Below are 21,516 nucleotides of genomic sequence, written 5' to 3' on the forward strand. Positions count from 1 at the left end.
TGCTCCCCCCGGCCCCTGCCCGCCGCCGGCTCCTTATTTTCCCCTCGCAGTGGGCAGAGCCCCCTCGCCCTCGAGCAGGCGCCGCAGCTGCCGGCACCCCCACGACTTGTTGTTGGTGGGTCTGGTGCCGGAGCACCCGGGAGGAGGGGCGGGGGCGGCGCACGGCGGGGCGGGAGCGGTATATGCTGCTCCTCGCCGGGGCCACCCTCCAGACCGGCCACTGCTCCGGAGCGAGCCCGGAGCCTCTCTCCGCCTGGAGTTGCAGTTCGTCTCCGATCCCCTTGGGATTTAAACCTTCTTGCATATATATATTTTTTTTTCCCCTTCCTCCTCCTCCTCTCTTTTTCTCCCGTGCAAAGTGGAGCAGGAACTGCACCAAGGCAGCCCGCGAGATCCTGCAACACTGCTCCGATTTAATTCCCTGCTATTATTCCTAATTAATTATTATTTTTGACCTCGCCCCCCCCCCCTCCTTCCGCCGGGGAGGGAAGCGGGACCATTCTCGGCAAGAGAAACATTTCGCTCCGTATCTATAATAAAGATTTTTGATTTTTCCCCTTTCCGAGGAGGGGCCGGGTGGAGGGCAGGCACGGCAGGGGGGGGCCGGCCCTCGGTGGAGAGCGCAGCCCCGCGGTCCCGGCGCGGAGCGCGGCCGCGGCGGCGGGGGGAGGCGGCCCCAGCGCCGCCCGCGAGAGGGGGGCAGCCGCCCCAGACAGGTGATGGGCGTTTCGGCTGCGCTCCGGATCGACTCCTTGGGTTTCACTTTGGTCTGATCTAAGCAAATATGCAGAAGTACCGGCTGGTCTAGTCCTAAGAGCCAAGAGGAGCGAGCGAGAGCGGCAGAAGGGAGAGCAGCCACGCTCCCGTAGCGAGGGGAACGTACAAACAGCGGCCGCGCCGTCATTAAGCTACCGCCGCCCCGGGCAGCCCCGACCCACCCCTGGATGCGGAGGACCCCCGAGCCACCCCGCTGCCTTTCCCCTGAGGGATGGTACTGAATTTCTGCGCGGCAGGAGCCGGCCTGCAGCTCCTCTCCATCAGCGTTGCCTTCCCTCCGTGTCTAAAGTGCACTAGACCGCGATGAGGACCTGGGCTTGCGTTTTGCTGATAGGTTTTGGCTACCTGTCCTTTACCTTCTCCGAGGTAGGTGAGAGCGGCTCCCTGCGCTCCTGGTCCCCGGGGCACGGCCGCAGCCGGGGGTCGGGGCGAGCCGGGGCGGAGGGCAGCGGGGAGGGAGCGGGCTGCCCACCTGGGCTCCGCGGGCATCCCCGCGCCCCGGCCCCGCCGGCAGCGCTGCCCTGCCCCGGGCCCTGCGCGGCCGAGGCTTGGGAGCAAGTTGCCATTTCACGCATGGCAGAGGCGAAGGGGAATGACCGTGCATTCCGCTCCCAGGCTACTGGCTGCCTTTAAAAAATTATATATATGTATATAATACATATATTATATATATTATAAATGCATGGTAAAATATCCACGCCCCGCGGGTGCCAGCGGGCTGCGGCTGTGTGGGAGCCGAGGGTGCGCGGAGCCGCCCGGCCCGGCGCGGCCGCCCCCGCGGCGCCCGGCGCTGCACCGCGGGCACAGCCAGTGCCGAGGGCAGAAGTTGGGCGAATCCCCCCCCCCGCCCCAAAACGCCCCTCCCCGGTTTGCGAAGCTCCCCCGGAGCAGCCGAGAGCCAGCCAGCCTGCCCGCCCGCTGGGGACGGAGGGGGCGCGGAGCCGCGTCCTGGGGCTGCTACAGGTGGCCGCGGTCGGGGCGAGCGCGGTGCTCGGCGCTGCTCGGCGGCTGTAACTTTTCCCGGGACCGCGTCTGCTTGGCACTGGGAGCCGCGACGTGGGCGCTGGTAGGATGGCGGCGGCCCCGTGGGACGCGGTCCTCCTCCTCCTCCCCGGGTCGGGGGAGCCCGCGCCCGCGGGGGACTTGGCACCCGCTCGGGCGAACTTCGGCAGCCGCTGCCCGGGGTGGGCTCCAGCCGCCGAGCGGGGCGCGGGGGCACATCGCTGCCGGGCACACGCCGCCCCGGCCGGGCCGTGCGGGATCGAGCCGTGGCGCAGTCGGGCGCGCAGGCGGGGGCGGCGGGAGCGCTCCGTGGAGCGGGGGTGGGTGTGTATGTGCGTGGGTTTTTCTCCCGCTTAGTCCGAACGCGTCCCGCGAACGCCCCGCGCCCTCCCTGAACCCCCAAAGCCCCGCCGCGCCGAGCGCCCGGAGCTGCGGGCGCGCCTGGCGGGGGCTGCGCGGTGACCCGCGGTGTGTGTGTCTTTGAAGGAGGCCGAGATCCCGCAGGAGCTCATCGAGCGGCTGGCGCACAGCGAGATCCACAGCATCCGCGACTTGCAGCGCCTCCTGGAGATTGACTCCGTAGGTAAATTAGTCCCGTCCTCCTTCCTTCCGCGCCGTCGGCCGCCGCCGCCCCGGGGGGAGGCACCGCGGGCGGCCCCGCGCCCCGCTCCGGCCCCCGCACCTCGGGGCGAGACCCGTGCGGGGACCCGGCCTCGGTGCTGGGCTTCTTGTCGGAAGGGAGGCGGCGGCCAAGGGGCCGATCGGGAATTAAAACTTCGGGGGGTTCAGGGTGGAGAGGGACCCAGTGACCCCCCGTGTTTTCAGACCTCTCCGTCTCTCAAGCGGAGAGAGGAATTTCCCTGAGGTTTGTTGTTGGGTCTTGCAATGCTCTGTTATCTTTAAACTACTGTCCTAGAGGTATTTAAAATATTTGAAACAATATTTATGAATGAAGTAATGTCTCTTCAAGCGCTGGGCTTTATTAAAAGGAAAATAAACCGTCCGCGCTGATTTTAAACAGGAACCTGCATATGAAGCTTACCCTGAAAAATACACTTCTTTTTTTCTCTCCAAAAGAAAATAGTGCAGGGTTATTTTCTGCATCATTAGGCATGCAAATGGGTGTAGTGAGAACGTGCAGTTAAACAGATCGTTGCAGCAGTAAATCAGATCTAGAAGCACTGTATTGCTGGGCTTCTTATCATTTGGTTTCACTTGATGCACTTTGTTCCTGATGATTTCTTCCCTCAGTTGAGAGAGAAACCCGGCACCTTTGATATGCCCAAGGGAAACCTGCATCTTGCTGAAGCACAAACATGGAGAAAAATGAATGAGTTCTTGCTTGCATTGGTACTGGGCCATCTCCCTTTAAACCATATGCTGTGTATTTTTGTAAAGTCTGTGCCAGGTTCAATCACCTTCATTCAGTGTTGCAGGATCCTTCTAGAGTTTTAACTCACTGCTTTTTGTACAGTGCTCTATTAATGAGCAGGAATGCATTATTTTGCAGGCATAGCTTTCAATTTTCATGTGATTAGGGAGCAAACGGTTTCCCATTACACTGAAAATGGGAATATTTCTCTAGAAGCACAGACACTTTACCATAGAGGCTAATTACTATTTACCCGATTGGCATCAGTTTAGTATTTTTGGAGAGTGGTGCTTCATCATTGTTGTTTATCACTGCAATTAAAGAAACTTTCACAACAGGGAAGGGGTATGCAGTACATATTTCCCCAGTGAAGGCTGTTTTGGACCAGACAAGTGCACTACTGCTAAAATCTTTCCCAGTGAACTCAGTAGAGTTGGCTGCTGTTGCAGAAGGGCTGGATCTGAGTGCTCACATTTTAAAATAATGCATGCTGCTTCTGCCTTTGAGTCAGGGTTCTGTGGCTACCAGAATACGTTATTTTTTCAAATACCTCAGTGTAAGAAGCACATGCTTCATTTTTAAATACCACTTAGAAGGAGAGCAAAAGTTCACGTGGCTCCATTGCAAGAGAATCAGGCAGACAAGTGGAGCAATGGCAGGAGCTGAACAAATTGGTAGATGGAGCAGAGAAATTTATTTTGGAACATAATTATTTACCTCGTGGCGAATATTAACCAGGGGATGCAAGACCAAAAATGGAAGAGGTCAGCCACGAGTTTACCATTTCATTTTGCTGTTTTCTTGCAATTTGTCAGTTTAGAAACCATTAGAGAAACAAGACACATAAATATTTTACTATTTCAACATGAAACAGTAATTCCTTAAGACATGAACTCAAACAATATTAAAAAATAAAACCAAAATATTCAGCCTTTCACCCGGTTCTTGCTTATGTGAGTGCTCCCTTTGCCCATGTGCTGAGCTGTACTCTGAGCTGCACAGGCACGATTGGGTCTTTTCAGAGTAACCTGTCTTTACTACCAGCATTTGCATTTTCTGGGCACAGTCCCACGGGCTTTACTGTCATGAGTAATTCTTACTAAGGGCTTATCAGAGTGACTAATCAAACATTGAAATTGCCATGCTTTCTTCAGTAAACAGGATCAGGCCTGTTTACTATATTTAGTATTAGCTTCAATTAGCAAATCAAATGCTTTCTGGTTGTCCCTGATAAATTGATATTTATGAAATGCATTTCCTTAGGGCTGCAATTGCCTTTAGGGAAGGGCTAGTTCAGTAAGGGCTTGTACAGTAGGTATATTTCTCTTCTATAGCATATACTCATTTTAAACTGAGGCTCAGAGCAAAATCACTCCAGTGACTGTTCTCTCCCTCATTTTAGTGTATGGTATTGCCAGTCCTTCTGCATGTGAGTAGCCCTGTTTAAACTCTGTGGGTGGACTTGAGAATTAAGAATGATCTTGTAGGCTAAGAGTTTGCAGGATCAGGCATGCATGCAGAAAATGTCTGATATTCCTGAGTAACAAGGCGGAATCTGTGGAAAATGAAGGAAGAACAGTCATTTTCTCTCCTGCAGTGCAAAACATATATTTTTAATTGGAAAAGTAAGTTCTGTAAGTCAGAGTGGGCAGGTTTTTCTTCTATTCTGACAGATTTGGTCTCTATATTGTAGCGCAGAGATGACTGATAACCCCCTTCATAAAATTAGAAACCACACCCCCAGACCATCTGGCATATTACTTAAAGAAAAACACTACCCAACATTGTATTCAAAAAAGAAAATCCAGGCCAGTTTGTCAGAGCCCAGTGCTGCATGTCCAAAGAGGCAACGTGAAAATTCTCTCTTTACATCAGAAAATAGGGGTCTTGTACTGATTTGCTGTGGTTGGGACCCATCGGCAGTGGCAGAATTGCCTTGGCATGAGGGAGAGCAGAACCTGACCCCGTTTGAAGGAGAGACCATGCCCAGCCCAGGAAGTAGGCAGCTCTAGTGTGCAGAGTACAGTTTTACTACGAGCAGACTAAACCACCGAAACGGGGGCATTTCCCATGTTCTGCCTGTGAAGTTCTCTTCGGCTCAGCAGGGTGGTTTTTCTCCTCGCGCTTCACCTCTCCCAGTCTGTCCTGTGGGAGGTAGAGTTCGTTTCATCACCTATTATGTTTGCCTCCCGCTGGGAACAGATTTTTCCCCCAGTCATCTCCCTGCGTGGGGAAAGGCAGGGCTGAGTGTGCTTCTTTGCATGGTTTAAGGGCATCCACCGCAGGGTCCCCTTAGGCCATGTGAATTTAACGGCCTGTGATTAAGAACCAGCAGAGCAGCTTTTGTTAAGTGGAGAAATGTTCTAAATTAGCAGTAATACTTTCATGGAGAAGCCTTAGATTGCTGCAGAGCTCAATCTATTGGAAAATCTGCTGTTGACTTTGTGGCTTTTGGTGTGGTGCTCAGATGGAGGATGTTACAGTGCAGTGTGTTGGCTTTCCTTGCACCTCTTAGACATGATGAGAGGAGGGCATCTGCCATGTGTGTCCTGTGTTTTTCCTGAGACAGATGAGGGAATACTCCTCCTCCTTTACAGATGGTTGATCACATCTAGGTAAAAGAAAAAAAAAAACAACAAAACAGGATCTTGCAGGCTGTTACTTATATTTCCTTCAATAGATCAAAGTTGAAAACTTAATGACATCTATCTCTGCAGTTGGATGTCAGAAGGGTGTATTTTGAATCAGCCAAAAAGATCAAACAAACAGTCTGATGTTGCCTTGGGCTTTCTGGCTCTAGGACCGATTTGTAAGACAGACCATTTCTGTTTATTGTACCTTACATTGAATTCCTGAAAAAAAAAAGAGATAATGAGAATTTCCTAAACTGCTGCTGTTGGTACTAGAAGTCTTGGATCTGTACTTTCTGGATGCACATCAAAGTGACGTCTAGGAGGGTTTGTGTTGAGACTGCATGTATTGGGGGTTGTACCTCACATAAAGTAGTTTGGAAGGAAGATGGTAATGCAGAAGTATAAATTGATAAATATAAAATAGCAGTAATCTTAGGATGCTTTCCACATGCTTCTTCAGGGAGAAAGAGTAATCACGTATTGGCAGCGTCACAGAAACTCTGTGATTTATACTCCATGACCCAGTGGAAAATTGCCAATCTGACAAAAAAGAACAATTTCAGCTACACTAATGGATTGACCAAGGCTAATTGCAAGAGTTTTTATGCCCATCATTGATATGTTGTCAGTACATAAAAGATTACAGAGAAATTTCTTGATCGGCTGCCACGAAAACATTTTTTTATTATTAAAACGTTAAAAGAGAGCTGCATTAATCTGGCTCTGTGCAGCATCCTCCATCTTCACTTGGTGACAAGCAGTGTTCGATTTCTAAACTAAGAACCACCCGTTTCTAGGCTTTCTGCTCTGAGCCTCATTTTGTGAGGCGCTAAGCACCCATAAACTCCCATTTCCTTTGCTAAGAGCTCATCCTTATCCTGCAACTAAATCAGTACATCAGGGAGAAAAAACTGATGCAAATTAGGTATCAGCCTTCCTTAAGTCAAACTAGAGAGTGCTATTTGTAGCATTGTAGTTTAGATGAAATAAAAGTAAGTCTTCTGGCCATACATCCAGGGTCCAGTGTGAGTTTCAAAACTTACTGGGTGATTTTTCAGTCCTGCTTGGGCAAGACTCCTGTTGACTTAGGGATTGCTTGAAGTGCAATGATTTTCCCATTGACTTCACTGGGAAATGGAATTTCTTCCAAATGCCTGTGGGGATCAGGGGGATGCCAAATGCCTTTAGCATTTTAGTGTCTTCTGGCTCCAGCCATGTGCTCTGTAATTCTGTTTATTAAGAAAAACCCAACATGGATGCTGTGTCGATAGAAATAATACAATTTGTGTTGCATAATGCACTGAGGTTTGACTGGAACTTGTTTTGCAGTCTGCTGTGCTGGCTTTGTAGATCTCTTTTTTTTTAACCCTCACAGAAGAGACATGAACTTAGGAAATGATATACATGTTTGAGATATGTAGTGAGACAGTGAGATGCAGTATGAGCCAGGGGCCTTCTTCACCTTAAAAATCATCTTAGAAGCAACACATGGTCCTCAGCGTGTCATTTTGCTTTGTAAACATGACGATGGAGAATGTGGCAAATTGCAGCTGAGTTGAGCAGTTATATATAAGCACATGGCTTAACATATTGGTTAACTGATCATACTAGTCCTTTAGTCTAACCAGTTTCTTTAAACAAGACAGCAAGAAATCCATCATGGTAAAAGGGAGCTATGCCAGCGTGTTGAGTGTGGGATTAGGACCTGTGGCCCAGACCTGCCATACAACTGGCAGCATCCACAGTTTCTCTTTTCAACAAGGATGTGTGTGCCCACCAAGCAGTTGGGATTAGGGGGGTTAGTTTTGCGTTTAATCCCTTTTTAAACACTGTTTGCTTGTGGACAGAGATGCTTCTTGCTCTGAGCCTAGCTTGGATCTTAGGCTGAGCAGAATTCATGCTGCTTTCTTTTGAGTATCACTTCATTGCCTCAGATTGAGGGAGAGGTTATGACAAGTCGAAGCTGCCAAAAAGGAGGTCAGTATGAAGGTGTTGGGTGGCTGAGTGCTAGGAAACAGAAGAGGGCTGGAGACACATCAGAACGGATCCTCATTTTGCATAACACCATTTGGGATCAGGTGGATGGCCTGGTGCCATTGGAATGGGATGTGGGAGACCTGGCTTCACTCCCCAGCTCAGTTGCAAACTTCCTGTGGGATCTCTGGCAAGCCATTTTATTTATCCCACTGATGAGTTTTCTGGAGTATGGGGTACAATAAAAGCAGAAATAAAATCCATTAGTCATTGCTGTGTTACATTACAGGACTGGGACTGCAAATAAGGCCCAATACCAGATAATTGGTCAGGTTCCAAAATTTCCCATCAAAATCTATGGGAAACAGGCACCCTACATAGGAAGTAGGAGCCAGTTTATTTGGGTAAATTGAGACTGGATTTCACAATGACTTATTTCATACAAGGATCTGTTCAGCTGATAAGGAGAATAGGCAGGAGCGGTGGGTGATCCTGGCACTGTCTCTTGGACCTCCCATCATATCTTCTGTTAGCTACCTAAAATAGTATTTTCCAAGAAGTGATGATAAACCCTGAGGCACAGAGCTCTTTCTGAGGTGCTGAAGATACTGCTGTCTTCACATCTTACCTGGCTCTGCAGGTGATTTCACAAGCTCCATGTTCCTTAGGGCACGGTTTCTTGGAGGGAGGAGAAAAGGAGTTGGTTGGCTTGTAGACCAGAGCCTTATGATGTGTGTTCCTAGTAAAGCTGAGAGTAAAACAAGCTCCAGACTCACAGTCATCTGAGTATAGAAAAGGAACTGGAAGCAGTGAGTGTGACAGTGCAGAAGATGGGAGTATAGGATTTTGGTAGCTTGCAGAGAGGGTAGTTGAGTCCTGTGTGATATCCATTTACATTTTTTAGTGCACATCACAGTTTTCTTTGGAGCCAGCAGTGAAACCTTGAAACTCTCCAGTGATGTTACAGAGGACACTCCAAGCAGCAGAGTGCTAAAATCCTTAGTTTTGGTGTACTGGAATCTGTGTGCAGTCCTCTGTTTGCTTACATCTTCCTGATCCTCTGTTTGCAAATTGTGCTGGTCGTTTTCAGAACCCCACTGCATGGGACACGACCTGAACTGCTTCACTTAACAAAACCAAATAGTTGGAGCAGTTATTTTGTTGTTTTTTATGATAAATGAAATGCCAAGTTTTCCATCTTTGCTTTTTCTCATGGCCCTTTAACCCATGTGGTAGGCTTATTTAGGGAACAAGACAAGCCTGGATGCAGTCCCAGAGTCTGCAGTAGCTTCAGATGCCCCTCCAAAGGTTAGGATACTTCACAGGGGATTTGTTCTGCAACAGAGAGGCTAAAAGGAAACCCATGCTAGTTACTTTTTGCTTTTGATTCTGTCCTAGTGCTGCCCTGAAAACCAAGCAAGAGAAAATTTACAGAGGCAGCATTGTTGCTGTTGGGTCTGTAATACCATATTTTCTACTGTAGCCTCATACAAGAACTTCAAAATGCTTGTTAGAAACATTTCACATGCAATATTATTGTTCCTATTTCTACACCTTTCCAGTAAGAAAAGCTGTATTATGCCTTTCACATAAAAATGCAACTGTTTTACTTTAGATGTGGTTCTCTGCCACAGTGTGTGCACTGTTTCAGGGTAAAATGGATATTAGAATTAAATTGTGCATGTTTATACACGACATTTAACTATGTCTGTGTCTTCCCTGCCTTTTGCCCTTGCAATTGCATTAACAAGGGAGTATATTAGACTAATTGCAGTAGGATTTGGTCTTGTGCATATGAACGGCACAGATTTATATGTATGGAACAGCACTGTAGAGACAATGATGCAAATAACATACCTGAGATTTAATATTTTGTTTCCTGTCCTAGGATATGATGATGTTTCAGAAACAAACTTGAGGTCCTATAGTGTTCATTCTGCTAAACATGTGCAAGAGAATCGTCCTGTGCCCATTCGCAGAAAAAGAAGCATTGGTAAGAAACAAGCTGTTTGTACTTTGGGAGTGAAAGCAGAGGGGGTGCTTTTGGTCAGCCAAGCAGGACATTTCACTGGAAAAATGTGACATGCACAAAGGGAAAAAAGGGCATTTCTGGTTTCTGCCTTTCTTTTTGCACAAAATGAGCCGTTGCCTGAGAAGCTGTCTTCTGGAGGATGTCCATAGGAGACAGACAAGCACAAATTCTTTACATTCACTTTCTTGTTGCAGCATGTTCGAAAGCTAGACCTCGGTTAGAAAATGCTGTGATATTCAATGTATAATTCATAGTGTGGGGAACAACTACAGCAGTGTGCCTTAAAAAACATCAACAGTTGGTAGAGTTTTCAGTACAGAAGCTCCACAAAAGGAAACAGCTTGACTCTTTATTCACAAGAAAAATACAGTTTATCCTAAAAATTAAAAACCATTGATGGAAACGCCAGGACATTTGATTTCCATCATTGAGTAGGGCACCAGGCATGTTTACAGGGGATTTTATTTTTATTAAGCGACGATGACGGTGACCCGACAACACCCGAATATAGATTTAAGAGATGCTAGCACAGGGTTTGTATGCGACGCTTGTTCATCTGATTAGGCCTGGGTGTTCTCCCATTGGACTGTGGAAAACATCCATGGTCTTATCTGGGATGGGTAGTTCAGAGCCAGTCTATTTGTGCTCTCAGCTGTGGTGGTACGCAGCGATAGCGCAGCGTGCTGTCAGCGTGGATTGCAGTGTGAATTGGCAGGCGCGCTCGTCACACTGAATGCCTCCGGAGAACAGCGGTTCTGAAACAGTCTGCTACACTTGGCACCTCACCCTGCAAGGTGTTGAATGCCTCCCCATAAAAGTCAGTGGGAACTGGATATGCTCAATAACTTGTGGGAGTTGCCAGCTATCTTGCAGTATTGGATCCGTTAATTTTCTTGAGTTCACGGCGCTGGGGATTGAGAAAAAGAATTTTCACTCTATTTAGTCCATTGAAATGCATCTCTTTCAAAACTGAGCCTAGATTTTCATGTTACAGGCACAGGCCAGGCCTGAACTTCTTGTACTTCAGAAGTAACTGAAGAAGTGCAGGCAGTGTTCCAGTTCCTTGACACATCTAACCCAAAGCTATCACTGCTTCCACTGTAAGGCAAAAAAAAAAAAAAATCCAAGCTGTCTTTGGAGAACTTATCGTCAAACAACTTGTCCCTGCGATTGCTATTTTTTGCTGGACCATTTTGAAATATCAGCTTGACTTCTTAGGCAGTCCCTAGGATGAGAATGATAACATGGTTTGGATCGTGACCGCATTACACAGTAGTACAGAACTATATAATATGTGACTGAAGCTGTGGTTTGCAGGCTCACCTTACCTGAGGCCCAGCAGGATTTGGTTTAGCTGCAGATTTTTTGGTCACGATACTCTTGTGGCTTTGCCTCATTCAAGAAATAATAAATTAAATAAAACCCACAGTGTACAAAGCTTTGATAACTTGAGTAAAAATTGCAATTGCCCTTTGGAATGGTGGATGGACCAGACTGCCTGATGTGGGGATGTTAAGGTTTTGGAAGTGGAAACCCAAATCTCGAAAGGTTCAAGCTGGTGCAGGTTTTCTCCCAGCTGAACCAGTTTGGGTATGACTCAGGTAACATCAGTGGAACCGCTGAGGTGTTACTTGCCAGGTATTGCATGTTTGTGTGATACCATGTGTGTGCAGTGATTGCCACAGTGCTGGAAAACAACAGCCGCTGTTACGCAGTCGCTATGAGGCTGTATTAGAGGGTCATCAAATCTGGAGGAGCCCCTGGCTTACTGTCACTTCTAAAGAGCCAGGATTGTCTTATCTAATGGTATGTGCTCCGAGCTATGTCGGGAGCCAGGCCATTGTAAACCCTCATTTCTGGGCTGGGCTTTTGGGAGTGAGTCAAGCTTCTCCCTCGGGTAGCACACACACAGTTTAGTGGCAGGCAAATAATGCTCAGCACCAACTTGTCCGTAACTGGGGGGAGCTCAGAACACCGTCTCAGCTCACAGCTCAGGGGGTGCCACTTACGGAGGGTGCAAAACATCTGCGTGCTGTGGGGTGAGAGCAGCTGCTCACCTGGAAGTGTGAATTTCTTGTGCCCGCAGAGGAGGCCATCCCGGCTGTCTGCAAGACACGGACGGTCATCTACGAGATACCTCGGAGTCAGATCGATCCCACCTCGGCCAACTTCCTGATATGGCCGCCCTGCGTGGAGGTGAAGCGCTGCACTGGCTGCTGCAACACCAGCAGTGTGAAATGCCAGCCGTCCCGGATACACCACAGAAGTGTCAAGGTGAGCAAATCCTGGCTGCAGAGCCCTCAGAGGGGTCCTCTTCGGTCCGAAAACTCCATATGTATTCTCATGGCTGTGCCGTATGACCCGAATCTTCATTATCCATCCTCCCAGCCCCAGGATCAGATAGAATGCTCCTCTCCGTTTTGAGTGAGCAGATGGCCTTTTCGAGTTACGTGATCCTTGGAAAATCCTGGGTTTGGATTTGATTTTCGCAGGATTCCCTTTAGGTTTTCTTCTTTTGTAATGAAAATAAAGTTGATTGTGTCTTTCCCATGATCTCGCGCAGTACAGATCTTAAAGTTAAGAAGATAAAATGACTCAAGGGGCATTGGACTTAAAAAAATAAATAAATCACAGTATGGAATGCTGTTTTCTTAATTAAATATTATGCAGCCTAAATTGGGCTTTTATATTTGACAACATAACACTTTTGATCTGAAAAAATGTGTTTCAAATTATCTTACCCCAGGGATAGAAGACTCAACAGCTTCATGCTGTATTTACTCATTAGACAAAATCCCTATTGCAACTTTCCAGTAAATATTACGTGAAATATTTATGTTCATTTGGCTTCACTGTGTTCTAGTTTTTATCAGTATTTAAACAAGTACTGTTGATCTACATCTGTGTGTAGGAGATTAGACTTACACTTAGCATTTATATTGTGAAGACTCTAAGTTCTTGTTGTTCTTGTTGCCCTGAGTATTTTAAGAGCAGAATTTAAAAAAAAAAGAAACCACCACACTCTTGAACATAAAATTGCCCAGCACAACACACTGATCACTGTACTTGCAATGGATTTCTTATTTAGAAAAGTACTGTTCACTTAGTGCTGTACGTCCTAGACAGAAAATTTAGGCACCGAAGCCATTTCATTGTTTTTCATATGTGCAGACATGACTCTGAGCAGGATTTCTTTTTCTTTTCTCTTTCTGAATATCTGAAAAATGTTTTCACATCCAAATAAGCCGGAGAAACATCTGAGCAGATTCCCTCGGTGTTTCCAAAAATAATCATACTTTACACTTGCTTTCTGCCTTTCCTTTGTGGGATATGCTTTGCAGAAACAATTAAAAATGAGTTAAAAATTGGGATCAGTAATTATTTGAGGGTTGAGAACAAACTGGGGAAGTTGAATGACTGTAATTGTAAGCCTTTCCAAATAGGAGCTAAACAGCAAAGTGCCTCAGGGTTCAGTGCTGATGCCTTTGGGTTTGATGCAGCTTCCAGTTAGTTTTGTGTAGCAGCTAACACATACAAAGCAGCTGGAAGTGCCCAGCAAAGAGTTGAGATGTGTATTACAAACTTGCTGTTGGTACCTGTGTGTGATACTGCAACCTTGTGCTTCTCTTCCTGCCCCTGCAGTGATGGGGGAGACAACAGATGAGAGAGAGAGATTTGGCTGCCAAAGTCCCCCACTGCTGGGGACACCAAGCGTCCCCTAGAAGCTGCAAACACCCCAACTGGCAGCAGCTTTGCAGGATGTCATTGCTGGGGCTGCTTCCCTCATTCACTTTGCTGATATGGTTGTAGTGCTTTTAGATTTGCATTCATTTTAGTAGGGCACAAGCTAAAAGTAGGCTCAGCTGAGCAGCTGCTTTTCGTGGCTGTGTAAATATATTGCCACCAGCAATATCAATATACGTCAGCCAGCTTTGGAGGACATTTTTTTTTTCCAAGCTCCAAGACTGCTCCAAACGGTCATTAAGTAGCAGGGGAAAAAAAGGACAAGAGGTCAAGCAGGAACAGGATGTTCATTGTAAAGGTTGTAGGCTGACCCCACTGTCACACCAGAACTCTCAGAACACAATCCATATTTATGCCCTCCAGAGTCAGATCCTCTTGTAGCTTTGATGTAATTGATGGTTTTCTGAGCCTTTTGCCAATCCTGTGTTTAGAGCTGAATGTCTGCTCATGCCATTAAGTAGCTGGCCCAGAGTGAGGGTCGCTGGAAAGGTAGGGGGAGCGCTTTTGGAGGGCCTTCTCAGCTGTTCTGCGGTGCAGTTGGAAAGCCGGCTTGTGTTTTCCCCTGATGTCAGACTGCATAAAAGCTCTCTTTTGATTGAACATTGAAAAGGCTTTCCCTGCTTCCTCCTCATTGACAAGGTAGTGAGATCATAGCTGGCCCATTCACACTAGAAAAATGTTCATCCAGAAAGGTCAGCAAAGTAGGTTTGCATCATCCAACAGGCGAAAGCAGAGGGTGTTTTCTTTGTCTTACTGAGGGCCACTGTAGTCAAGGTTAAGAGACGGCTGTGGCAGTGTGGGAGGAGCAGTGGAGGTGCTTGCATTGGGCATTCCGTTCTTGGGACATGAGGCAAGGGCTGGAGGGTTGGGGGATGTCCTTACTTTGCCTTCACTGAGCTCTGGTCAGTGAAGCACCATTAATGGGCTTGTGGAATTGGAGCTGTAGGGAGGCTCCAAGCCAGGGGTGTGGGTGGAAGAGCTTCCCTGAAATGAGTCTTCTAAGATTTCCCTTTCATGGGGTGGGTTAGTGAAAGGTAGGTTTGCCTTGCACCGTAGCAGAGTGAGCCCACGAGAGCACAGCCCCCTGGCCCTAAAGGCATCTCTATATAGCAAGCTGCACTTGCACAGCACTGCAGAAATGAGACTGAAATGAAGAGGCTGGTTGGGAGTTGCTCTTTGATAGGAAGGAAAGGATTGCATTTCTCTCCTGGTAGAGTAATGGTGACAAGAATGGGTGAGTTAGGGGTGTTGGTGTCAGTTACAGAGAGATTTCCTCCTCTATCTGCAAAAGCATTTCAGTAACATCTGCAGATTAGTTGCTTCTGCCCAGTGAGGTCAAGTACTTACCAAGTACCAGACTTGCTTTTTTTTGGTGGGGTTCTGAACAGAGTCTTTTGAAGAGGCTTTTTGTAGTGTTGAGTATGGTGGTGTTCTTGGTGGTTTTTGTCACAGCAGCATAAAATAGTTAATGTTACAGAGCAAATCTTGATTATACTGCTAATTTTAAATAGCCAAGCTGAACATTATGGTTGTTTGCTCATTTTCAAACTAAGAGACAAGAGCTAAATGACTCTATCTACCTTGGCTTTGCCTCAGGTTGGCCTTCAGCCATAGCCCTGCCAGCTTCAGCCATTTCTGCATATTCAGTGTTGAGCTAACCTGAGGAAATTTAACCTAGTATGTTCTTACAGTACAGTAATAGGAGAGAAAGATGCAGAGAAAGGACCTGGAAGGGAGGGAATGCAGGAGCAGCTCCTCAGCTGTCACTGGGGAGTTGTTCAGAGGTTTGAAGAGAGATGGAAAAAAAATGCAGGAATTCAGAGTGAGTTGTTCAGCAAAGCTACCCAGCCTCTGAGGAGGTTAAAAAGGCCTTGCAGAACAAATGGGACATGTAGGTAAAATGGCTGTATGTCATGTTTGCAGGTTTAAGAACATTTTTCTTCAGTGACTTTCTGTCAGGAGGATAAACAGCAGTTTGATTTAGCTGTGGCTTAACTGGCGATTACAGCCAGCACTCGGTGGGACCTGCAGGCAGGACTTGGTATCAAAGGTCAGTTTAGGAATGGGAGAAACAAAGGAAACCCTGACACAGGTGAAGGCGGAAAAGCAGCGATGAGCCCTCAGAGCGTGAGGAGCCCTGGCAGAGGGCAGGGTCTGGCTGCTCTGCTCAGGGACACGGCACACAGAGACCCCACATCAGCCATTCCCTCTGGCAAGGGGTGACGAGTTTGCTTCAGCTGCCCCTGGACCTTGAGGCTTTTCTGAGGCAAGGATTTTGGCAGAGTAGTGGCCTGTAAATGTGTTTTTAGGATGGGTGGGTGCCAGACTCTGAGGCGCTGGGCAGGCACAGCTGGCACAGTGTGCCCTGGAAGGCACCATTCCAGTCCTGCCCTCCTGTCCCAGGAGCAGTGACTTGCCAGGCCCCACAGCAGCCCTGATGCCTCCCCAGTACTTTATTCCCTGTTGACTTATGTCTTCCTTGTAGACAGGTTTTCCCTCCATCATATCAGCATGCATAATACGGAGGCAATATATTCCAAAAGGTATCCTCATTCAGTTGCTTTTAGGGTTTATTTCTCAACCAGTATTTAGCTGTCAACCACATGAGTTCTGCTGTTATGAGGAACTTTCTGTACCTTGCAAGTTCCTGCCCACGATAAGGTTTGGCTTTGTGCTAGAGGTGTTTTGGACATTTCTGCTTGCAGTCTAGTTTTTTTCCTGCTGTCAGTCCCTGATTTCAGCTCTCCCAGAGCAGCTTTAAAAAATGTGTTCCCATGATGTTTCCATTAGGCCATATATTTTTATCAGATTTTATTTTCATTTTTACTTAGCCACCATGCTGTATTGCAGGATGTAGACCTGGAGTCTACACTGATGCAAGGATGGTGCCACTGGTTATACACCATTTAAGTTAGTCAGTCATTTCACTGCCTTTCTCTTGAAAAGTTTTTACATAGTGACATTTCGTGGGTCTGGAGGATCTGAGGATTTTTATTTTTGTTGCATTAGAGACAAGTCAAAGAAGCTTGTTGATTTGTGGAGGACTGACCACCTCAAGGCATTGGGTAATACACTTGAGACTAACTGTACAAGATAAACACTGGGGAGAAAAATACAAAGAAGAAAAAAAGATCTGTACACAAGGCCAGCTCTCATGCTGTTCACAGCTATCCCTGTTTCTACCCACTGAAAATCTGACCTTCATCATTGTAGATCAGTGCTGTGTGTGGCAGCAGCATTGTGTGTGTTAACAGGTGACACAAACGCTGCAACTTGTTTGGTCTGTGCTGCTTCAGTTTGAATATTTGCAACGTCTTACAAAATGACATTGCTTTAACTTGTGTAACATGAAGGAGGGCAGTGTGCTGGATTGTATTTTAACTGCAGCGGTAAAAAACAGCTTTAAATTGCTGCATAAATTAATTATGATCCTCTTCAAAGTATTATCTTTTTTTTTTAAGTGTTGTTTAATACCAAATAGCCACAGGAACTCCATGTATCTTTCAGTTTGGAAAACCAAGCGCAACAAGGGCAGACTTTTAAAAGCTTGATTACAGTTTATTTTTGTTGCGTCTAATTTTCAATGAGACTGGTTTATTCTAACAGCTGTAATAAGCATGGCAGATCTGAAAGCTGTTTCATGATTGCTGGGTCTCCTTCTTTGTCTCTGATGATGGAGGTGTCTTAATTACTGTTTGTTTTCATAAATTTTAAGGATTAGTCATCCTTTGATGCCACATGACTCAGCTGTACCATACATTTTCAAATCTTTGTGTTCAAAGGCTGGATGTAGCTGGGTTCTGATAGGAGATTTTGAAACATACTGCTTCAACCCATAGCTAGTCTTTCACCTGAAGTGTTGTATGTCATGGCTAGCTCCTGATCTGTTTATATGGAGATCTGACAGTTTCGGAATGTACCTTTTAATGTGGATACTTTTTTATTGCATCTGTCTCTGTAAGTTTTGTTTACTGGGTAAATGAAAATCATCTCCAGATCCTGTTGACACAAGGGGCAGTGACTAGAACTGGATCTGAATTCCTTGTTCCATGAAGGAGAAGGCAGATCTCCCACTGGCTTTAAGAAGGCCAGGATTTTGCTCTGGCTTCTGTCACTGTCATTCAGAGGTCCTTGACAGTTGTGTCCAGAGAGCCAGAAGAGTGTTTCTGGGAGCTGGGAATGTGATGGGTTTTTCCAGCCACTGCTCTCATTTTGTGACACTGTTCCAATTTTGGAAGGGCAAGGGAATGATTTTCATAGTGTGAAGGTTGATTTGGAGCATTAAATCCCCGTCAAACACACAAGTAAACCATGACTGGGAGAGTCTAGTGTAATTGTGGATGCTTTATTTGGTAGCAACAGGAGCTTTTGGCTGGACCAGCCTTTATGGCTTTGTCATGTAACTGTTGTAGAGACAACCAGCCTCTCCTGTCCTTCTTCTCCCTCATCTCTCTTATTTATGCATCCATGGGATATGTAGTCATCTTGTTTGCTGGGACAGCCACATTGCAGTGCCCTTTTGTCAAAGGATGAATAGGACTGAGAAGCCATGATTTTATTTCAGTGATTTCCATTTCATGCAATTGATTATCACTTAATCTGCAGTGTTCAACACAAAACTACACATTGGACGCCTTACAAACTCTCTAGGACTCTCTTTGCCCACATAATGCCATATTCCCTTGCACAACCATAACCATCACACCCATTACACTTAGCACAAGTCAGTGCCCAGCATCCCACAAGCCATTTCAGCACCTCAGAACATGAGTGTTCCTGCCCTCTGTGCCATTCCTCCTCTCCTGGCTTCCAACCTGTTGGTCAGGATGTCCTAAGGTTTGGCATCCCCCCCACCAGTGTCCTTCTGTTCTGCATTGGTTCCCTTCAGATGAGAGATCAGCTTGTAGCCAGAGCTGCTCCAGCAGCTCCTCCAACCTCACCTTGCCCTCCAGGCTTTTTTGTTGTAAAGATCCCATAAATGGAGCAGTGCACTTGGAAGCAATTGGAAAGACTGGAGAGGAATAGTGTGCCTGCCAACAATCCACAGTAAGGCCAAAGGCTGTATCCAGTTTGCAAGTGGTAGTTCCCTTAGACCTAAAAACTATTCATGGGAGCTCCTGTAAACAAGTCCTAGGTTGCTGCAGGAAGTGAGAAGGAATGGGATTGCTGCTTTCTGAGGTGGTGCTCAGATCCTGGCTATGTAGAGTTGAGCACTTCACATTCAGAAGGCTCGGAGACACCAATTTGTAAATAATAAAATGAATTACAAACCAGTCTAATGCCTTCACTGTCAGCCTTTAACAACATGTACAGAAGATTGTGCTAAAAGTGGCAGTTCACAAGAGCAACCACTGATTTGCATCCACGTGGAAGTTTACTGTGATATGTGTGAAAACTGAGTTGCTTAAAACTTCAAACCAAAATGAATGGGAAATTGTTTTATCTCTTGGGGGAAAAGCAAATGGTTTCAAACTGCTGAACTTGAGTAAACAAATAGTCTGTGCAATAAATAGCTACACGATGCACAATTAAGATAAAGGATGATTAGTATGCTAACGTTTTGTATGGGTTTGGCTACATTAAAAACAGAGGTGTATAGTTATCTGTCTTCAGTTCTGAACTATAACCATGTTAATGTGTCTCAGTACGTACCTCATCGTATTTTATAGGTGGCAAAAGTGGAATATGTTAGAAAAAAGCCAAAATTAAAAGAAGTTCTGGTGAGATTAGAAGAGCATATGGAATGCACCTGTACATCATCAAATACTAATTCAGATTATAGAGAAGAAGAAACTGGTATGTTTTCCTTTTATTTTTGCATTAATGCTGATTTCATATGGACCTTATATTTTTATTAGTAAAGAATGCAAAGCAAATGTTGCTTCCAGTGAACTCAGTAGAGAAGCTCCCAGCTACTTCTCTGTGTGTTGAGGATGCAAAATTAGGGACAGTTTGTGCTATATAAGGAGTTTGGATTTCAAGTTTAAAGTGTATCAGTTCTCTTTAGGTTAGACTTTAAATAAATGTAAATGCCCAGTAGTATTCAGGTCTTGCTTCACTAAGTTAAAGGTTGTCATGTTGCAGCTTATTGGTGAGCTCTGTTGCCTAATTTCTTTAGACTTTGTGGAGACAGGGCTAAGTCTGAGATTTACTTGACCTTGGGGAAAATATTAATGAAATTAATGTAAAGCACTTCAGAATAAATTCAGTGTTCAAGGGTAAGGAGTTAGTTTTGTAACAACACTGCACATTCCTGTTGTTTTCTTATGTATGTGTGGTCAAGAATTTGTCAGTTTTCACATTAAACCTAAATTTGCCTCATCAAGACAACATTTAAGTTACAATGGGGAAAGATTAATGGGGAAAATGCTTTTTCAATCTGGCTTTCATAAAATCATTCTAAATTGATCTAAAATCATAATCTAAAATCTTTCAGATCTTCTTACTAGGGTGTAATCAATGCAGAGCTTGACACACGTATTAAGGAACCCCACTACAGCAGAAAGGACATCTCCCTTTCTTCTGATACTGGTTGAAGGCAAACTCAAAAGTTTGTTTTGCACCTCTGCAGGAAATTTAAGGGTGCAGTAGATCCAACCCAAAATTAACAGTCAGTGAGGAGCAGGTAAAAATAGGAGGAAAGCTGCCCAAAGGTAGATTTTTTAGGTGTCTGGGTAAGGAAGGGCTTTCTGTACTGTCTCCCTCCAGCATGGAGACATAAACCTGGTCCAAGCAAATGTAAACTTCAGTTGCTATGAACAGAGCAGAAGAATTAGAATTTGTATAAAAGCAAAGTTAGACCTCTGCTGTGATTTTATTGGACATCAATTTATAATCTGAGCTGAGTGTTTAGCTGAAACTATGTGGAGTTATGAGTAGATAAAACCACATTTAAAGTGGTTCTTTTTGATGTCTGTATGGTTTGATATATTTTCTGTGTCTTCTATTTGGAAAAAAAAAAAAGTTTCATTTGATCAGTTTCACTTTTCCAAATTGTCTTTAACTGCCAAAGACTAAAGCAGTTAAGATTTTAAGATGAAAATTTTTCTTTCTGATACGTGTAAAAAATGGGGTAGAATCGTCGTGGAAAAATGTAGATTTCTAGGATTTAATTACTGATAGGAACAAAACTTGCACCAGCAAGTGGATGGTGAGCTGAAAATAGCTTAACTCCAGAGCTGAAAGCAAATGTTGAGTACTGCATGGTAACAGTAATTATAGCTGGATCTTGGAAATGACGTATGCAATGCCAACTTCGTTTATTATTTCTTTACTTTTGTGTAATTACTTTGTAAACCGAATGTCAAATCAGACGTTATGAAGTTATTACTTTAATGCAAAGGATAATGAGATTTCTTTGAAATGTAAACGGTTTGAGTATTTATTACTTCAGTGTTCAACGAAACGCGTTACCTTAGGGCTTTTTACCAGCCCTGCCCTTATGTTAACAGGAAGGCCTAGGGAATCAGGTAAAAAACGGAAACGAAAAAGGTTAAAACCAACATAAAACCTACTGGAACTATTTGATATTCAGGTAGGACCTATATGCTGAACACCCTTAATAGCACAAGTACTGGAAAACTTAATCAAATGCCATCACTTCAACTTAATCACTGTTCAAAATCTTGACACTTGCTACCTCAAGGCTGCGGAGAGATTAGATTTGATTGGCTTTGATAATTCTACTTGCTGGTATTTTCCCTTTAAGCTCCACATCACCATCAGCATCTTACATTCTTTAGCTACTTCCTTTTCTTGCCTTTTTCATTTCTTTTTTATTGGAGGGTGCTAATACTTCAGCTTCTGAAATCTCAAGTTCCATTGCCTCTGCTTGTGTTTCATTTTTATTGATTTCTGAGGTCAAAGCATCACATAATAATGCATGAATGAATTACCAGGTTACAAATTGTTGTGTTCCCAGTCCTTGGCTGTAAAACATTGAGTGTACATACAGCAAATACTATTATATGTGTGACCATCAA

General features: G+C 45.4%; 1 protein-coding gene across 7 annotated transcripts in view; it reads left to right on the forward strand.

Annotated features, from left to right (window-relative positions):
* Positions 1–213: 213 nt before the first annotated feature.
* The window catches only part of PDGFA (platelet derived growth factor subunit A), a 35,766-nt gene continuing 14,463 nt past the window's right edge, over positions 214–21,516 (forward strand). Inside the window, exons 1-6 of one of the 7 annotated variants that reach the window (XR_007903914.1) lie at positions 632–1,143; positions 2,266–2,362; positions 9,647–9,751; positions 11,877–12,064; positions 19,204–19,330; positions 20,986–21,068. Coding sequence is in view for 3 of the 7 variants with exons in the window: in XM_051783304.1 (XP_051639264.1) it covers positions 1,081–1,143; positions 2,266–2,362; positions 9,647–9,751; positions 11,877–12,064; positions 19,204–19,330; positions 20,986–21,041 (636 nt within the window). In the remaining 4 variants the exon portion in view is untranslated. Of the gene's footprint in view, positions 1,144–2,265; positions 2,363–9,646; positions 9,752–11,876; positions 12,065–19,203; positions 19,331–20,985; positions 21,069–21,516 lie in introns of all 7 variants that reach the window. The other 6 variants (XM_051783304.1, XR_007903899.1, XM_051783185.1 and 3 more) reach the window with 6 other exon arrangements.

Source organism: Manacus candei, unplaced genomic scaffold (assembly GCF_025592945.1).
Source record: "Manacus candei isolate 608988 ecotype Guabito, Panama unplaced genomic scaffold, ASM2559294v1 h1tg000002l, whole genome shotgun sequence".
Classification (NCBI taxonomy): domain Eukaryota; kingdom Metazoa; phylum Chordata; class Aves; order Passeriformes; family Pipridae; genus Manacus; species Manacus candei.